Source organism: Trichechus manatus, unplaced genomic scaffold (genome assembly GCF_000243295.1).
Source record: "Trichechus manatus latirostris isolate Lorelei unplaced genomic scaffold, TriManLat1.0 scaffold00044, whole genome shotgun sequence".
NCBI classification, from domain to species: Eukaryota; Metazoa; Chordata; class Mammalia; order Sirenia; family Trichechidae; genus Trichechus; species Trichechus manatus.
The window spans coordinates 1,203,294-1,223,230 of NW_004443980.1; the positions used below are offsets into that span (position 1 = coordinate 1,203,294).

Genomic DNA, 19,937 nt, shown 5'->3' on the forward strand with positions numbered 1-19,937 from the left:
CCTATATAGTCTTCTAAGAATTGTGGGTTTTAGTTCTTATGTTTAGGTCACTGATCCATTTTGGGTTAATTTTCATAGATGATATGAGGTATGGATCCAACTTCATTCTTTTACATGTGGAGATCCAGTTGTCCCCATACCATTTATTGAAAAGACTATTATTTCCCCATTGAATGGACTTGGCACTCTTATTGAATATCAGTTGGCCATAGGTGTATGGGTTTATTTCTGGCTTCTCAGTTCTATTTCATTGGTCTATATATCTATTCTTTTACCAGTACCAGACTTGTTTTATTACTACCTTTAGTGAATTTTTCATTTCAGCTACTGTACTTTTCAGCTCCAGAATTTCTATTTGGTTTCTTTTTGTAATTTCTATTTCTTTATTTATATTCTCTATTTTGTGAAACATAAATCTCTTGGTTTCCTTTAGTTCTTTACCTGTAGTTTCCTTTAACTCATTGAGTATATTTAAAACAGAAGATTTAAAGTCTTTTTTTGTAAGTGCAATATCTGGGCTTCCACAAGAACAGTTTCTGTTAATTTCTCTTTCTCCTGTGAATGGGCCATTCTTTCTTGTTTCCCTGCACATGTCATAATTTTTCATTAAAAGCTGGATATTTTTAATATTATAATGTGGCAACTATGGAAATCTGATTCTCCCCACTCCCCAAGTCTTGTTGTTGCTCTTTGTTTTGGGTTGTAGTTGTTTGCTTGTTTAATGTCTTTCCTAAGCTATTTTTGTAAGGACTATATTCTTCGTCATGTGTGATGACTGAAGTCTCTGTTCCATTAGTTTAGTGGTCAGCTAGTGATTTGCCAGAGATTTTCTTAAATGCCTGGAGCCATGGAGAAAAAACTCTCCCTGTCTTTATTGCCAGGCTTGGTGTGTGTGTTGGGGTATACCTTCAACACTCAGCTGGACAGTTACCACTCTCCCTTCACCTTCACTTCCTGCTTTCACAGAGCTTGAAGGTCAGCCAGAAGTGAGAGTTTAAGGCCTTCTTAGGTCTTCTCTGAGCTTCTGCTCACCCTGGGCATGTGCATGGCCTTCTGGATTCCCCAAATATTGGAAGCTTTTCAAAATGCTTATTCCCCAAATCATTTCACTCCCCATCTTTTTCTCTTAGGCTCCTTGGCATTCCTAACTAATATTTGCTGTTTGCCCTAACTGATATTCTTTGCCCCAGGTGGCAGTGGCTGCTTTATTTGCTTTTAAGTGTTTTCAACAAATGTCCTTTATGTAGCAGCTTTTTGTCCTAAAAGAGTTCTGAGTCAGTCAAAATAAAGGCAAGCTCTTTGCATTAGTCCTTCATGGAGGCATCTGCCAGATCAAAACGGACAACTACTATTCTTCGAGAAGAATTATGCTGCCTCTGGCACTCAGAAACTCATACTGGGAGCGTGGGCTGCGGTGAAGACTGCCGTTGAGCCAGGAAGGGAGGTTGGGTTAGGGTAAGTTAAAAACGCCACAAAGCTCTCCTTGTTGTTGTTGTTATGTGCCATTGAGTCGATTCTGACTCATAGTGACCCTGCAGGACAGAGTAGAACTGCCCCATAGGAGCAGCTGGTGGATTCGAACTGCCGCCCATTTGGTTAAAAGCCAAGCTCTTAATCATTTTGCCACTAGGGCTCCACAAAACTCTCCTATACTGGATTTCAGTTACCTTTTTCTTGATTAAGCTTGGTTGCTGTAAACCTTTGACTATTTTCCAGAGTTTTGATAAAGTTGATTCTGACAGTTTTTGCCAGTTTTTGAGGTGTTTCTGTGAAGAGACAGGTCCTTGGAGTTCCCTGTTCTGCCATTGTCACTGACATCACTCCTACAGTTTTCTCCAGCCATTTTATGACCTTTGGTTCTTAAAGTCCTTTTTTATATTCTTGTGATATACAGAATATTTTGCTTTCTATTACAGTTATTTGTGATATTGTAAACTACTTGAGAATAGGGACTATACAAGCCTTTTTTATATTTCTTAATAATAATAATAATTAATGAGCGCTTACCGGGGCTATGCACTGTGATAAGTACTTTTTTTGGACTACCTTATTTAATCTTCATATGAATATGTTATTATTATCTCCACTTTACAGATAGAGAAACTGAGGCTTAAAGAGTTTAAGAAGCTTCCTCAAGATCATGTAATTAGTATGTGGTGTACTTCATTTCAAACCAAGGCTGGACTGCAGAGTCCATGCTCTTAATATCTACATTTTGCTACCTCCCATTTTGTGTGACTCCTGGCACATAGTAGGTACACACACAAAATTACTGACTAATTTAGAATTCAAAGAGTGTATCATTTAATATGTTTATATTTGATAATATATATTTATGTTTGCTGTATGCAGTGTGTTGCGTTTGAGGCAAAGAGGAAAGGAATGTAGTTAAAACCTTGGTTTTCCCAGTAAATTCTATGAGCAGAAAACCAAATTTATGATATCTCCCAAGGGCAAGCCATATAAAAATTTACTGTTGAAGGATCTTTTAAAAGACCTGCTGATATTATTTTTCTTTGAAAATAGAAAGGGTTGAAGTGGAATCATGCAGAGCTTGCAGGAGAGTAAAAGTAATGACCGAGACCATTTAATATCAAAGGTTTTGTTGATACACAAGACAATGTGCCCTAGATTTTAAACAAAAGTATCAGAATTTCACATGAAGGTATGTTTTTATGTGGATAGCTTTCAGAAAAGGTATATGCTTTCTCTAAGTATGCTGACATTTCTCAAAAAGTTTGTGGACCCCGTCTTTTGAAATTTTCTTAAGTACTTAAAACACTTCCTTTTTTAAAACCCTTAATGCTGCAACAGTGGGCAAGAGCATGAACTTGGGAATCAAGTGACTGAGATTTGAATCCTGACTCAGTGGCTCTTACTAGCTGAGGGACCTAGAGTAAGTTACTTAACCTGTCTCTGCCTCAGGTTCCTCATTTGTGAAATGAGCATAATAGTAGTGCTTGGTGCACAGGACTGAAGATTAAATGAAACAATCCTTGTAAAGTGCTCAGAACAGCGCCCAGTACAGAGTGCATGCACTTTATTTGTTATTGTTGTATTGCTGTTTTTCAGTGGTCTTGAGAAAGAGCTAAGGGCTCTTTGAAGCCAAGTAGGGTGATTACAGGGGGTGATAAAACTGAATAGTATCATTTTTTGTAAACTAAAAACATGAAAGTGAGGTGTGACTATAAAAAATGAGCAATTTCCTTGTATGGCTATGAAGGCAGGTCCAGAAGAAATGGTACAAAAAAACATGAGTAAAGAAAATACCCTTTACCCAAACCAGACAGGAATATCACCAGAAATCACCGTGGCAATGTCACAAAAAATAATTACTGCGGTAAATCGCTGCGCCAGGCTGCATTTCCTTCTTGTGACATCAGAAACTCTTCTCCCTTTCTTTGCTGAGGATCTTTCAAATATAACAGAAAGGTTGGGGTTGCTTCTGTTCCATGCCAGAGAGATTCGCTGAAATATCCAGACTTTGTGCTTTGATTTGGGGGCCAAATATTTGGCTTTGAGAGACAGAGATGATTTTACCTGGCTCTGCCAGATTCCACTTTAGACCTTGGCCCTTTGCTCACTGGGTCTCTCTTTGTATGATTTTGTTCTAGTTCACAGACTTATTTTTAACTCCTCCAGGGAGCATAGTCTCCTTGGACCTGCTGAGAGCCTGGCCAGTGGAGGGGGCCAGGTGGTGAGTGGGGAGAAGCAGGGAGAACTCACACACTGCAAAAGGGCCTCAGACAACATCCCTCTCTGAATGCTAGTCTACAAGTTGACTATAATTTTACTCTGATTTCACATGTACCAGAGAAGTTCATCCTTTAAAGAAATTCTATGATGAATCCTTTTGTAAAGTAATGAGCTTTGCTTTGGAAAAGCAAAATCTAGTGTCATCATTTAACTTTTTGAAAATTTGTATTTATACCTGTTGGGGTTTTTTAAAGGAGGGCTCACTTCAACTTAGAAAGAATGAAAACTTTCAGCACAGAGATTTTAAAGTCTTGAATTTTTTATGTCTTAATTGGATTTCTGATCAGAATTATATCCAATATAATTCTGATATCTGTATTTTCTCCATTATATAAGCCATCTTACCTCTTTGGTTTTGGAAAAATGATAGCTATACTCTTACGATGTGAAAGGATTTGGGGTACATTTTTAGAAGGTAACTGTACTTCTCTTCCTTCCCTGCCCCTGAGAAGCTGGAGTCGGGGGCCTGGGGCCTCCAGTCTGGCGTAGCAAAGGCACAGTACCTTCTCTTGAGAAAATCCCAGGAAATTGGTTCATTTCATTCTGTTCCATGAGGTTGTCAGCAGCAGTGATTCTAGAAGCTCGAAAGGGACCCAAATACTAGGGTAACTTCCAGTTGGCCTCACCTCTGGAGATACTTCAGACAAGTGGTTAATAAGGACAGGCTCTCACGTTAGTCCAATCCAGGCCTGAGGAGGGCCCGGCTACTCACCTGGGTAGGAACACCTCCATTCTGGCTCTCCTCGGGCTGTTGGTCCAGGTGTGGACAATGCTGGCTGTGAGGTGTGGCTCAGTCTGGGCCACTGGGGTGTCTTTGTCACGGGGCATCACCAGGAACAGACTCACAGATCTTTCCAAGTAAGGTAGTTCCAGCATTCCGATCTGTTGTCCCGCCGGGTCCTGGAACTGGCCTGAGGGGTTCAGTAAATTGGGGATTAGCTCTGTCCCAGGAGTGGGGGGAACCGAACAGTGGCCATGCTCTGGGAGGAGGCCAACTTATAGAATTACAAATAAAACAGGGTATTTACCTCACCCTCAGGGGCAGTTTGAGGCCAAGAGCTGTTGGGTAATATGGTCACTTTTCTGATCCTAAGGCCTAGAATCTCTAAGATACCCTGGCTGGGCCTGTGTTCATAGGGCTGCGGTGGCCGGGCACGGTGAGGACAACGGCACGTGGGAGACCATGTTCCCTGTTTTGAAGGGGCAGCCAGGGTAATCCTGGCCTGTGGTGGCCACATGGGGGCCCAGGTTCTTTTTCTTTTTGCCAGATCTTCCTGTCTTTCAAGAAAGCTCTAAATCCAGATTTAAATCTCCTAATTTTCAAAACACTACACAGGCCTAACAAAACATGAGTCCAGGCTGGATTTGACCTGTGGACTGATGGTTTGTAACCTCTGACCTAAGCAGATGGGTCTCAGGATAGGCAGCAGGGAGCTTGTGGCAATGGGAATGGCTGGCCCAGGAGAGCCAGGACCTGGAGGCTGGACCCTCCTGGGTGGAGGCTGGCGCTGGGGATAGCCCAGTGGCAAGCAGTGAGGACAAGTCTAGCCCATCAGGCAGAGCATGATTTCAGAAGAGTGTGATGTGACAGGTGGCAGGTGGCAGCAGACACAGTTGGCCAGGGACAGGGAGACCCAGTAAGAGCTGCTGGTGAATGCATGGGCAGCAGTCGGGGCCAGGAACAGGAGAGAAGGCAAGTCATATGGGACAATCTAGGCGGGCAGGTGGAGATCTGGCAGCTCAGCACCCCCAGCCTTGGGGTGGAGCTGCAGGCAAGATCTCTTCCTAGGACTGGTGAGATCAAAACAGGGCCTAGTGCTAGTGAACAGGATAGTTGGCGGGCTCTGAAGGCATGGTGCCTACTCCTTGCTCTATTTCTTCAATAAACATTTCCTCCGCATCCATCATATGTCAGCTACTGTGCACTGTGTGTGCTGGGAAGAACAACAGCAGCACGGGACCTGCCTGCTGCCTCCGAGCCCAACAGCCACATCAACCAAGTGGGCACCATAGTAATGATAAAATGTGCAGAAGAACTATAATAAATAGTAAATGTGGATTTATTTATCCAACAGATGTTCTTCAGTGCTCATCTTTAAAAAAAACAAAACACAAAACTGCCCTGGAGTCTATTGGGAGTCATGGCAACCTCGTATGTGCAGAGTACAACTGCTACATGGGGTTTTCAAGGTTGTGACCTTTCAGAAACAGACTGTCAGGCATAGTGGTGTGCTTAACCACCCAAGGACTCCCGACCTCATCTCACTTGATCTCAGTGGGTAATGATAGGTTGAATAAGCAAATAAACACATTTATTGAGCACTCATTGTGTGCCCTGGACTGACTGCACAGACTCAAAGCAGGACTAGTCAGGGGAGGATTATCCAATGGGCAAGGTAAGCACGGTGCTTACCAGATAATCTGTAGTGAACAATTTCACATGGGTTTCCCCACATCACACCACGTGAAATTGTTTACTGCAGATTAGTAAGTAAGCACAAGTAAGCCTGTGCTTACCTTGCTTACTGGGTCATCCACCCCTGTCAGGGATTGTAAATGTGAAAAGAGGCTTTGATTCTGTAGGAGGGTGCTGTGGGGTTGGGAGAGAGACAGACGCCAGCCATACCTAGAAGCAAAATCTTTGATGTGGTGAAAAAATGTAAAATTGTTCACTACAGATGATCTGGTAAGCAAGGTAAACACCACGCTTACCTTGCCCATTGGAAAATCTGCCCCCGGGACTAGGAGCAAGTTTTCTAAAGGCCAAAGCTCCTAAAACACTGACTTAGGTCTTCTTCAATTTCTCCCGGATAAGAATTATTAGATAATAATTATAAGAGTAATCAGATCCACCACCTGCAGGGGCTGAGCTGCAGCGAGAGGCAAGAGTGGGGAGAGGGGTGTGTGGAAGGAGGGAGGTGGGCCAGGCAGGTAGGAGGTTCTGCCTTTGTCCAGTGCTGGGCTCCCGCTGAACAGCCCACACCCCAGACTAGTCTGCGGGTCTGGAGGCTGCAGGCACTCGCCGGCCGTGCTTCACCCCTCACCTTGACCAGGATCAGTGCGAACAAGCGCATTTCAAAACGGAGCTCAGACCAGCAGTCCTCTCAGTCTGGGACTATGATGGACAGCCTCTCAGAACGCAATCTGCACCGTCCTGCCTTCTCACCGCCGAATAGCAAGGCGGGTTTTCAGCTTATGGGGGTGCCTGCCAGGGAGGCGGTTTTTCGGTTTCACATTAACTCTTTACTGAGCTAAAAGGGAAATGTCAAGCATGAAATTGGGTTTTGCTTCCACATCTGCTTCCTTCTAGTCCTTACGGAGAACGCTGCTCTCAGGGCCCTCTAGGGGTCGCACTGCGCGCTCGTCTTTTCTAGACTCTGGCCTGCTCTCTTCTTCTTACCTTCCTGCGCGTTCTCACCCTCCAGGCAGCCTGGCGGGAGGCTCTCACCGTAGTTGACCTCAGCCACTTGGTATATCACGGGCACCTGCAGGACGAGGCCCTCGGCACACGTGAAAGGCGGAAGTCGTGTATCTGTGGAGGAGAATCTCTTCTGCCAAGTGCTTTGGAAGGACATGGAGCTCATGACTACAAGCTGAGCAAATGCTGCCTCACCCCGCTCCCACGATGGGCCACCTGGGCCCTCACCTGCCAGCGGGGATCACAGGGGCATTGGATGAGAAGAACTCAGAATCAAACCCAGCCCCTGAAATCTGCGCATGCGCGCTGGTGGGGCCTGAGTCTAAGGGAGGTTGAGGTGGTAGCCTACTTGTTAGTTATCTGTTAATTGTTGAATCAGTAAGCGTTTATAACTAACTGTTGCTGAAGACCATGCTTTTAATCTTCGCCGAATAGGGTTGGATGCTCCCGCTGGTTCTGTCTGGGGACTGTTTCCCAGCAATGATTAGACATTCACTCCCCAGGCCTGCAGCCCGCCGCCACACGGCCCCACACGGCCACAGTGCTGCTCTGGTTACCTTGACGAGCCTTTGAATAGACAGCAAGGTTCAGGGCACCGTCTTCAGAGGGCTACGGTTAAAATTTCATGCATTACCAGAGAGAGGAGCAGGCTGCTCACCCCTAAAGGGAAAGTTTTTGTCCCAGCCCTTTATTTATTTAGTAGACACAAACTTTGTGATAAGCTCTGTTCTAAATGCTGTAACAAAGGCTCACCAGCTCCTCACAACAACCCTGTGAGATCAGTTCTATTATTATCACCCATTTTACTGATGTGGGCACTGAGGCACAGAGTTGTCTAAGATCACGCACATGGTAGTGGCAAATCCACTCCACCCAGTTTCCCAAGACAGAAACTTTGGATTTGAACTCCAGTAGCCTCGCCCCAGTTCCTGGGTGCTGCAAATGGTTAAGTGCTAGGTTACTAATCCAGAGGTTGTGGGTTCGAATCTGCCCAGAGGCACTTGGGAAGCAAGGCCTGGCATCTACTTCCCAAAAATCAGCCACTGAAAACCCTATGGAGCACGGGTCTACACTGACACACATGGAATCACCATGAGTCAAAATCAACTCCATGGCAACTGGTTTGGTTCTGGTTTTTAGCCTGGCCCCAGACTCCATGCTCTTAGCCACTGCCCCTCTTTCTTAGAGAGCAGTCAGCCCAGGACTTGAGAGCAGGTCCTCTGGAGGCACACAGAGCTGAGACAGGAGTTCGACACTTTCAAGTAAATTGAAAAGACATTGTGAATCATTATAGAAAGTTGACACAGAGCTGGGGAGGAACAGAGGAATGGAGGAGGAAACCACCCTATCAGTGAAGATTTTAACTTCTGCATTTTCACTCTGTAGTTCTTATCCATACACAAGTTGTTTTCAGTTCAATCATAATGTACACATCACTTTCTATTTTGGTTTTTAAACAACATTCGGTCTTGAACATTCTTCCTACTTCTACATAATGATTGTAATTATCAAGGACCCTGGAGCCAGACGGTCTGGGTTAGGATCCTGGCTCTGTGAGGGGGTTGGGGGACAGGAAGCACAACTCTCTGTGCCTCAGTTTCTCCATTTGTAAAATGCGGACAATAATAGTACCTACCTCCCAGAAAATTTGAGGGTAAAATGAGATAATGAACATGGAATGTTTAGATCAGTGCTAAATAAAAATTTAAAAGCACCCAGTAAACAGCGCCTTTTATCTTCTTTAATAATAGTTAAAACTGCATAAAGTATGGATGCCATAATATTCCGAATCATCTCTAATTGCTGGACAATTAGGTTGTTTACAAGTTGTTTTTCCTTTGACAACACTGGGCTAATCATCTTATTGCATGTAACTTCTTGTTTTCTTCAATTATTTCCTTAAGGTAATTCCCAAGAAACCACTTTTCAGACTCCTGCTGCAGTTTGTTAGTGGATTGTTGATGAGGGCACAGCTCAGCAGGAACTCACCTGGTGACAGTGGCATGGGACAAAGCCTGCAGGGCAGGTCCCGGAGTGGGAAGCTCTGAAGGAGTAGTGACAGTGTGCTCGTGTGTGTGCGTGCGTGCGTGGCAGATGAGGAGCCAAGATCAGCTCTTCTGGCTTCACAGATTTCCTCGGTCTGCTCAAAGTGATTACAAAAATACAAGGTCTCTCGGGAGGACAAACTTCCACTGCAATTGAAGGACCCCTAGCACCCTTCAGCACGCCCCGTGACCAAGTGATGGGGTGGGTGCTCTGTCTCTACAACCCTCTGGCATTGACCTCATTTAGGCGCACGGGTTTCTTTTACTTGCCATCTGTTCAGAGACCTGCTGGTTGCCCTGGACGGTGGTGCGGTTGGGCTCACTGAGGCTGGCCAGCTCCAGGCAGCTGCCAGCCCACCTAGAGACCTGCTCCACGAAGCAGTGTGAGAGTGGCGTTCCAGCTTGCACAAACAAGGTGCTCGCCAGCTCCATCTCCGCACCGTGGCTGGAGTTGGGTAGTGTGGCATAAACAGCGTGTAGGAAATCTCTCACCCTTTGGTCCGTGAAAAGGAGGGGGTGGGGAGTTTGAGATCAGTTAACAATGGTGGGTGTGAGTTATAACTGGCCCAAGCAGTGAGTTCACACACTCTCACTTTGCACAATGAGATGGGACCACAGCAACTCACTCTTGTTTCATAAGGTTCATCCACTATCTACTCAATTTGGAAAAAAAACAGTTGCCATTGAGCCAGTTCCAACTCAAGATGACTCCATGTGTGTCAGAGTAGAATGTTCTCCATAGGGTTTTCAATGGCTGATTTTTCAGAACTAGACCACCAGGCCCTTCTTTCGAGGCAGCTCTGGATGGACTCAAACCTCCAACGTTTAAGTTAGCAGCTGAGTGGCTAGCTGTTTGCACCCCTTGGGAACTCCCTTAGTATAACCATCCAGGAATTAGCCTGAGTCCACAGATACAAAACTAAGAAGAAATCAAGACAGAACTCAGGCTGTGCAAGAGAAAACACTGCTAACATCCCAGAGGCCATTCTTCCTCAACTTTCTGGTTCAGTGCTAGAGTAGGGAGGGCTGTGAAAAATGCAGGTTTGGTGTGCAGGGTGGTACGTTTCAGATGTTTACAAAGTGAAGAGATTTGTGTGGAATGTCACAAGTAACACTGATGGACAATGGCCAGGGTGTTGAGTGGTCAATATGTCTCGTACTGGGCCTTAAATCTGTTCCCAGGACTGCAGGTCAGAAGCCTGAGTGACATCTGGATACAGTCTGTTGTAGAACGCCTTCAATTTGAGAAATACAGAGGAAAGGAACAACTCCTCCCACCCCCACACCCCCACCTCTTCTAAGCCCTAGACAGCTCATGTTATCACTGTCAGTGAGAGCTGGGACCATGCTGGGAAACAATAAGCATTTGAGAGATCCCATAGTGTCCACCTTCTTGGATGGCACCTGGACTTCTATTTACTATTTACACAGGAGATTGCTTCCTCCTCTCCGTAATCAATAGTGAATTTCTTTTGCATGCTCTTACTTGCCAGCTACAGCTTCTATTCTCCCCCAGGCATCCTGTGGCTGGAACGGGGCCACCCCACCCATGATTCATGGCACAGTTGAATATCCCAAGCTTCCCACTCCAGTCATATGCCAGCTGGGCTTTTCCAGGACTCAGGCTCCTGTCCTGTGCAGACTTCCTCCCCTCCCTTCCCCTCTCCTGACCTCTCCTCTCCTCCCTCTTAGGCACAGCTGTCCGTTGTTGTTAGCTGCCATCAAGTCAGCCCCTGACTCATGGCCAACACATGTGCAACGGTATCAGATTCTTGCGATCCATAGGGCTTTTTCCACTGGCTAATTTTCAGAATTGGATCACCAGGCCTTTCTTCCTAGTCTGTCTTAGCCTGGAAGCTCCACTGAAATCTGTTCAGCATCATAGCAACACACAAGCCTCCACTGACATACGAGTGGCAGCTGTGCATGAGGTGCATTGGCGGGAAATTAAACTGGCTCTTCCCCATGGAAGGTGAGCGTTCCACTACTGAAGCCCTACTGCCTCCAGGCACAGCCCTTCAGCTCTCCATAAAAATTCCCTGTGAGACGCAACGTGTACTTTCTTCCTGCACAGTCCTGCCTGGCCTGGCTTTCCCAGGGAACCTGTGCAGGTGAATCTCTGAACAGTGTGGGGCCTGACATCCTCCCTCCCCAGACCTCCCAATAACAGCAGACCCACCAGCTGCCTGGCCAAAGCCCTCAGAGGGAGCCCGGGCACCCAGGACACACCCTGGCAGTGCCCCCAGCCACTGGGCCGTAGACCACAGCAGTGGGCCAATTTCACTTGTCCATAAACTTTCACTACCAAAGCTGCTGCTGAGAATTTATAACTGTGAAAGACTGACTCACAATATATCTCATGAATTATAGCCTAACTTGAGTGCTTGCATTTCATTTTAGTAAGAACAGAAATGAATGAAAAAAATACTGACAATCAGACTTTACTCCACTGAGGAAGGTCTTCTGTATTTATAGGATTATGTCCCTGTAGAAGGTTGTGGAGTCCCTTGGTGGTGCAAATGGTTAATCTGCTTGGCTGCTAACCAAAAGGTTGGAGGTTCGAGTCTACCCAGAGCCACCTCAAAAGAAAGGCTTGATGGTCTACTTCTGAAAAATCAGCTGTTGAAAACCCCATAGAACACAGATCTACTCTGATGCATGTGGAGTCGCCACCATGAATTGAGATCGACTCAATGCAACTTGTTTTTTTTTTCTTTTTTAGAATGTTGACTGTGTAGGGAGAATTGAGACATTTTCCTGGCGCATTGTGGAATGTGGTCTTAGGGGGTGGTCGAGCTTGCCTCGCCATCTTCCCACCTCTCTGGGTCAGTGAACCAGTGTTGTTTTAGCCAGAAACATTCAAGTAGCAGAGTAAAGTGGCTTAAACTTTTGTCTGAGATCTTTTCTCCACCTGAGCTAACTTTGTCCATGCCCACTGGCATGCGGGAAGAGCTTCTCTCAGAGGTTGTCCAGATGCTTTCAGAGTATGCGGTATATTCCATTCCCACTGCTGCGAGTCCATTCCTACTCACAGCCACCCATAGGACAGAGTAGAACCTCCGCATAGGGTTTCCAAGGCTGTCATCTTTACGGAAGCAGACCGCCACACCTTTCCCATGGAGTGGCTGGTGGGTTCGAACTGCTGACCTTTCAGTTAACATCCGAGCGCTTAACCACTTTGTCACCAGGGCTCCTTAGTCTATATATAAAACCAAACCTGTTACCATCAAGTCGATTCTAACTCACAGCGACCCTATAGGACAGAGTAGACCTGTTGCATAGGGTTTCCAAGGAGCAGCTGGTGGATTCGAACTGTCGACCTTTTGGTTAGCAGCCGAGCTCTTAACCACTGCACCACCAGGGCTCCAGAATATATATAGCCAGAAGAAAACATAATGTAAGTTGATTCTATTTACAGAAACTGTGCTAAACATTTTACATTCATTCTCACATTTAATCCTTTCAACAACCCTGTGTAGCAAGTGCTGTCATTATTCCCATTTTATAGATGAGGGAACTGAGACTCAGACAAATTAAGGAGCTTACTCAGTGTCAACCTGTTGTAGGTGGTGAAACTGGGATTTGAACAAGTTTGTCTGACTCCAAATACTTCACCACCCTGCCTGACCACAGGGTGAGGAATGGATGGGGTGGGAAGACCCCTGTCTGCTGAAGATAGCTCCGCTCCTCTTGGAAGTGATCGTGGGCCATGGAGTCAGTGGCCCCTGTTTGTATGCATTGTGGTGTATTTCCTGGATCCTTGTCTGTGAAGGGGCGAGAATGAACGCAGTGAGAATGATTACCAAATTTTCTCCCAGCCCTTGAAAGGGAATCCTGTAATTGCTGGCTTCATTTCTCTCCACCTTTCTCCTTTGAAATAGAAAGCCATCTTCTTGCTGGGAAAGAGGCTATGTGGTTATGATCAGATGCTGACAGGGAAGGAGGCAGAAGGAGGAGAGAAAACCATGGGGGCTGCAGGCTGACTAGGGGTTTATCTGGATGTGGGGAGGGCTGTGGGGAGAGGTCCCTGGCGTTGGTGTGAGAATGAGGAAAGTGTTAAAAGCAGAAATGGAGTTCTCATGAGTGTTTCTGTGGACGATCCCTTACACGCACAGGAGACTTCAGCGTGGAGAGTGCATTCCTCTGTAATTAATCTGACTGCTGAACTGAACTTCTTGCATGTGACACTGAGTCTGGTGGGCCCTGCCACGGGCAGATTAACCAGTAAGCACAGTCTGCTCCAGTTTACGGTAAGCAAGGGGATTAATTGTTTCTACTTCTAATCTGTAGTGCACAATTTCATATGGGCTTCAAAGATGTCGTGAAAAACAGGTGAAATTGTGCACTATAGATTAGTGACTGAGCCCAATTAAGCCTGTGTGTACCTTGCTTATTGGCTAACCCATCCCTGGCTGGCTTTATAAAGCCAATATATAGGTAGTCCCTGATTTACGACAACTCCGTCCTAAGTCCGTTCTGACATAAGTCGAATACCTCTTTTTCTTTTTTTTTAAGTTTTCATAGCCTGCTATATGACAGTGTTTTGAACAGTAAATCATACATTGGACATCTGTGAGTGAACATCAGAGAATGATAATAACATTAGCAAATTACACACTGCAACATTGTATGTATATAGTACATATTAGTAATGACAAGATGTACAAAAAAAACAGTCATAAGTGTGGTTCATGGTAACTTGAATATGTTGTAAATTGAGGACTACCTGTATATAAAATTCTCTAAGTACAAGAACCATCTTTGGGACACTGTTATTTTAATTGCCAGAGAACTAAAGGACAGTTAAGTTTAGGATGATCTCCAAAGGGTTTGGTTGGGCTGAGATTCCTCTGGTGAGAACTAGAGAAGGCAGGGTGCTTATATATTTATGCAACTGCTGAGTGGTCTAGACTTTGGCTAAGGAATTCCGGAAAGAACATATGATTTGGAGTCAGAAAATCTGGAATTTGAATCCTGGCTCTGTTACATGCCTGCTGGGTGAGCTGAGTCTCGCCAAGTCATTAACCTCTCCATGCCTTCATGACTTATTTGTAAAATGAAGATATTAATAGAGAGTGGCTACTGTATGGAGAGTAGTGGTGGCTCAGTGGCAGACTTCTCATCTTCCATGCAGGGTACTTGGGTTCCATTCTTAGCCAGTGCATTTCATGCACAGCCATCACCTGAGTGTCAGTGGAGGCTTATGCACTGCTGTGATGCTGAAGAGATTTCAGCGGAGCTTCCAGACCAGGAAGAAAGGCCTGGCAATCTACTTCCAAAAATCAGCCCATTAAAAACCCTATTGTCCCATCCTGTTGTGTACAGGGTTGCCATGAGTCAGGGGCTGACTCAACGACAGCTAATAACAACAACAAGCTATTGTATATGGATTCTGTGAGTATCAAAAGCCATAATAGTATAAGAGTAAAATCCATATGCTTCATCAAACAGAATTCTTTCCCAGGGACCACGCCACCTTCATCTCTGAGGCGTTGGTTCCTGGCACAGTTCTTATGCCTAACAGAAAGCTGTACAATGGTCTTCATTAATTTACATGGAAACACAATGAAAATTTCTATAACTTGGAACATTGGGAAATTGTGCATTTCATTTCAATAAACGTAGTCTTTGGGGATATCACTGGTGACTGTTCTGAATCTCATATTGTGTTTGTAGACCAGAGGGTCTGAATCCTGGCAAAGCTTCTGCTTGTCACATACTGGCTAGCTACACAGTGAGAAGAAAACTGCTGAGGTGTGGCACTGCAAATGTGGATAGACCTCTCTGTTGATGAAACAGGAAGAGTGTCCCAAGACCTTGAGATACGCTCTGCTGCTGCTTTTTACATGTGTTTTATTGGACTGTATTGACTTTTAGGAGTTCCTAGCTGGTGCAAACATTTAGCACGCACTTGGCTGCTAACTGAAAGATTAGCGGTTCAAGTCTACCCAGATTTTCCTCAAAAGAAAGGCCTGGTAATCTACTTCTGAAAAATCGGCCACTGAAATTTCTATGGAGCATAGTTCTACTCTGACCACACACAGGGTTGCCAGGAGTCGGAAGTGACTAGACAGCAACTGGTACTGACTTTTAGAAGAAAGTGTGGGCCCACAGATGGCAAGAGCTGGTGGGTTGTTGTGAGCAGCACACACAATTCTCTGAACTGTCCTGGGGCCAAGGCAAAGCACAGGCGTATTCTAGTAACCAGAACCGTAAGTGGACACATTCCTGTTCATAATAATTACCATGGCTCTACAACTAAGATGCTTATGATTAAGAAAAATAAGTAGGTCTATGTTCTACAGAGCATGATTATTAAGCATTCTTGAAATTTGGTAATTCTTGAACGGGCTAAATAGAAACTGTATGAAGCATCGTACTGGACAAACTATGAACCATGACTATACCTGACAACAGGGGATTGCCTGCCATCAGCTTCCTTCTCTTCAGGAAAACCACACCTGCATTTTTCTGACTTTCTCCCTAATCCTGACTTCTCTGAGACTCTGCTTCCAGGTTGGAACATGCCCCCATTTTTCATATTCCTGTTTATTCTTCATAACCCAGCTTAAGTGTCATCTCTCCTTTTTTATTGTACCTTGGATGAAAGTTTACAGAGCAAACTAGTTTCTCATTAAACAATTAATACACGTATTGTTTTGTGACACTGGTTAAGAACCCCACGACATGTCAACACTCTCCCTTCTCAACTTTGGGTTCCGTATTACCAGCTTTCCTGTCCCCTCCTGCCTTCTAGTCCTTGCCCCTGGGCTGGTGTACCCCATTAGCCCCATTTTGTTTTATGGGGCTGTCTAATCTTTGGTTGAAGGGTGAACCTTGGGAGTGACTTCAGTACTGAGCTCAAGTCCAGGGGTCATACTCTCAGAGTTTCTTCAGTCTCTGTCAGACCACTAAGTCTGTTTTGTTTTTGTTTTTTTTTTTGTGAGTTGAAATTTTGTTCTACGTTTTTCTCCAGCTCTGTCTGGGACCCTCTGTTATGATCCCTGTCAGAGCAGTCAGTGGTAGTAGTCAAACTTCATCTCTTCTGAGGAGGCTTCTCCATCCACCAGCAGAATAAATCATTCCCCACCCCCCTGTACTGACTTATTTCAAATAAATTCACTGACTGCACCTGCATTAGAGTGTATTTCTACATGTGTTGTTCCTGAGACTGAACTTGAGCTAGGGTTTCCTTCCACATCTGTGCTGCTGGGTCCCCAGCACAGCCCCAGATAGCACTGCAACAAGAGCCCAAATTGCACTGAATTTGATGTGGCTGAGGAATAACTCCGCAGGTACGTGCGCTTGCATGATATACTTGCTGAGAAAAATTCAGTTCAATAAATTGTATTTGTGTTCAGTTGTTCCCAGAGAGAAAACACGTTTGTCAGTTGGCCAGCAGGGTCACGAGAGTCGTTTTGGCAGGGGATGGCATGAGGATGGAGAGGAACAGGCAGCACAGCTGGAGCCATGTGACCTGACATCTTGAATGTTAACCTTTCCTTGTCGCTAAAGATTCCATCCCAAAGGAAGCTCTCTCCAAGACTGCGTGGTATGTAGTTCTTGTGTTTTCTAACAAATTTACACAATTATAACTCCCATCCTTTTTTTATTGACATCTTATTTTAAGGTAGGAGCCCTGGTGACACAGTGGTTAAAATGCTCGGCTGGGTAACTGAAAGTTTGTGGTTTGAACCCACAAGCCACTCCGTGGGAGAAAGATGTGGCAGTCTGCTTCTGTAAAGATTTACAGCCTTGGAAACCCTATGGGGCAGTTCTACTCTGAGTCGGAATCGACCTGATGGCAGTGGGTTTGGTTTTTAGTACTCTAAGGCAGAAAAGGAAAAATTATGTACGTGATGTCTGTCTTAGTGTGGAGCTGGTACCAAGGCCAGGTGTGTAGGCCTGAGGCCCTGAGTGGGAGCCCACTGAGGCTGACCTGGCCTTCAGGAGACTCTTGCCACAGCTGGCAGAGCTGTTGTAAAAGACATCATCCACAGATATGGCTCTGACTAGAAGTCACAGATTTATGAAAGCAGATTGGTTAAGAGCATGGGCTCTGGAGCCAGACAGCCTGGGTTTGAATCTCAACTCTGCCACTCACTAGCTGTGTGACTTTGAGGAAGTTGCTTAAACTCTCTGTGCTTATTTACTCATCTCTAAAATTAAAAAATAAAACTCGTTACCACTGAGCCTATTCCAACTAGTAGTGTCCGTATAGGACAGAGTAGAACTGCTCCACAGGGTTTCCAAGGAGCAGCTGGTAGATTTGAACTGCTGACCTTTGGTTAGCAGCCAAGTTCTTAACCACTGCACCACCAGTGCTCCACCTCTAAAATAGGGGTGCTAATAAAATTGCCTACCTCTATAAGGTTGCTGTGATAACAAATTAATATTTACGAAGTGCTTCATACAAGGCTTGGCACCTAGTATGTACTATAAAAATTTTTGTTAAGTGAAATTGAAAAATTGCCATGGATTCTGAAATTAGAAGGGAACCTTAAAAATCACCGAGGGTAATCACCACTCCAAAGTTTGGATCCCTTCTGCTACATTCTTGCCAAGTAGTCATCTTTCTCTAGGTGCCTGTCTCTGGTACCTAGGGGCTCACCAGGCAGCCGGGGTATGAGGAGTGGGCAGGCCTCTTACCGTGGACAGTGTAGCCCAGGGCATCTTCCAGCTGCCGGCGAGTACTTCCACGAGGTCCGAACAGCAGGATCTCCAGAGGGATGGACACAGCGGTAGGAGAAATGACGAAGTTTGTTCCCCTTCCATTTCCTGCCACACTCTGGTAGAGACGAAGCGCAGACTCAGTCTTCAGCAACTTCAGGCCTTCAGGGAGGCCACCATTTCCTCCAAGGAAGCAGGCGTGCAGGAGGAAGAGCATGACAGAGACGGGCCTCATGGTCCTGCAATCCCGAGGGCGGAGATGCAGGGTGAGACTGGGCCAGTGATGAGAGAGGGCTACATCCCACAGAGAACTGGGACACTCTGGTTCTGTGGTCCAAAAAACCCAAACCAAACTCATTGCCCTAGAATTGATTCCGACTCATAGCGACCCTATAGGATGGAGTACAGCTGCTCCATAGTGTTTCCAAAGCTGTAAATTTTTACAAGACTGCCACATCTTTCTCCTGCGGAGTGGCTGGTAGGTTACAACTGCCACGCTTTCTGTTAGCAGCCGAGCATTGTGTGGCCCCACCAGGGCTCCTGGGAATGGCTGAGGGAGACGTTCGTTTAGTTGTCTTGGTTACTCAGCTCCGCTCCCACCACCCCGCTGCTTCCTCCACCATATGGTGTCTACATTAGAAATACTTCCTGTGATCCTTTCAAAAACTGAACTGTGGGCTAGGAGGCCTGGAATTTAGGCCTGATTCTGGGTGGTGCAAGCAGTCTGTGCTCAGCTGCTAACCTAAAGTTTGGCGGTTTGAACTCACCCATCGGCACCTTGGAGGAAAGGCCTGATGATCTACTTTCGAGAAATCAGCCATTGAAAACCCTATGGAGCACAGTTCTATGCTGGCACACATGAGGTTGCCATGAGCCAGAGCTGACTCGAAGGCAACTGGTGTTTCCTGTCACTTATGAGCTGTATGAACTTGGGTAAGCCCCTGATTAGGTCAGAAACAAACCATTATGTTGGGGAAAGAAATATAAGAAATATAACCTATTCATGTTTCTTGGTATTTAGCCAGCCAATAGCTTTGCCATGTCTATCAGTAATAGTAATTAATAACCATAATAATAATAAAATTTATATACCATGTTACAAAGGTCTGTACTGTATGCTCTCATTTAATCATCACAATAATCATGCAAGTGTGGTGTTATTATTTCAACTTTGGAGATGACAATGTGGATGTTTAGAAAGCCCAGCGAGTCATTTCAGAATATGCATGCCTGAGACTCAAGTCCAGGCCTTCTATGTGGGGCATATAAAATATTGAGACTATATATGGTCACTGATACATGAGTTAACCAGACCCAGAATATCACACCTCTTGTGATACCAGTTAGTCTCATAAAAAAAGAACATTTTCACAGAGAGCAGAATTACACAGCATATGTGGGGACCATGGTCTCTAGGAACATCTAGCTCAATTGGCATAACATAGTTTATAAAGAAAATGTTCTACATTCTACCTTGGTGAGTAGCATCTGGGGTCTTTAAAGCCTCTGAACGGCCATCTAAAGATTCTCCACTGGTCGCACTCCATCAGGAGCAAGGGAGAATGAAGAAAACTAAAGATACGAGGGAAAGCTTAGTCCAAAGGACTAATGGACCACAACTACCACAGCCTCCACCAGACTGAGTCCAGTACAAGTAGTTGCCCAGCTACCACCACTGACTGCTCTGACAGGGATCACAATAGAGGGTCCTGGACAGAGTGGGGAAAAGTGCAGAACAAAATTCTAACTCACAAAAAAAGACCACACTTACTGGCCTGAGAGAGACTGGAGAAACCCCGAGAGTATGGCCCCTGGACACCCTTTTAGCTCAGTAATGAAGTCACTCCCGAGGTTCACCCTTCAGCCAAAGATTAGACAGGCCCATAAAACAAATCAAGACTAAAGGGGTACACCAGCCCAGGTACAAGGACTCGAAGGCAGGAAGGTATAGGAAAGCTGGTAATAGGAAACCCAGGATCGAGAAGGGAGAGTGTTGACATGTCGTGGGGTTGTTAACCAATGTCACAACACAATATGTATACTAACTG

At 45.3% G+C, this 19,937-nt stretch overlaps 1 protein-coding gene across 1 annotated transcript in view; it reads right to left on the reverse strand.

Moving 5' to 3' along the window:
* SERPINE3 (serpin family E member 3) overlaps window positions 1-18,124 on the reverse strand; it is a 34,498-nt gene extending 16,374 nt beyond the window's left edge. Inside the window, exons 1-5 of the mRNA XM_004376629.2 lie at window positions 17,869-18,124; window positions 14,336-14,342; window positions 9,486-9,712; window positions 7,205-7,402; window positions 4,469-4,667 (exon numbers count right to left, since the gene is read on the reverse strand). Of these exons, the coding sequence (XP_004376686.1) occupies window positions 4,469-4,667; window positions 7,205-7,402; window positions 9,486-9,712; window positions 14,336-14,342; window positions 17,869-18,124 (887 nt within the window). The remainder of the gene's footprint in view (window positions 1-4,468; window positions 4,668-7,204; window positions 7,403-9,485; window positions 9,713-14,335; window positions 14,343-17,868) is intronic.
* Between the last annotated feature and the right edge of the window lie 1,813 nt (window positions 18,125-19,937).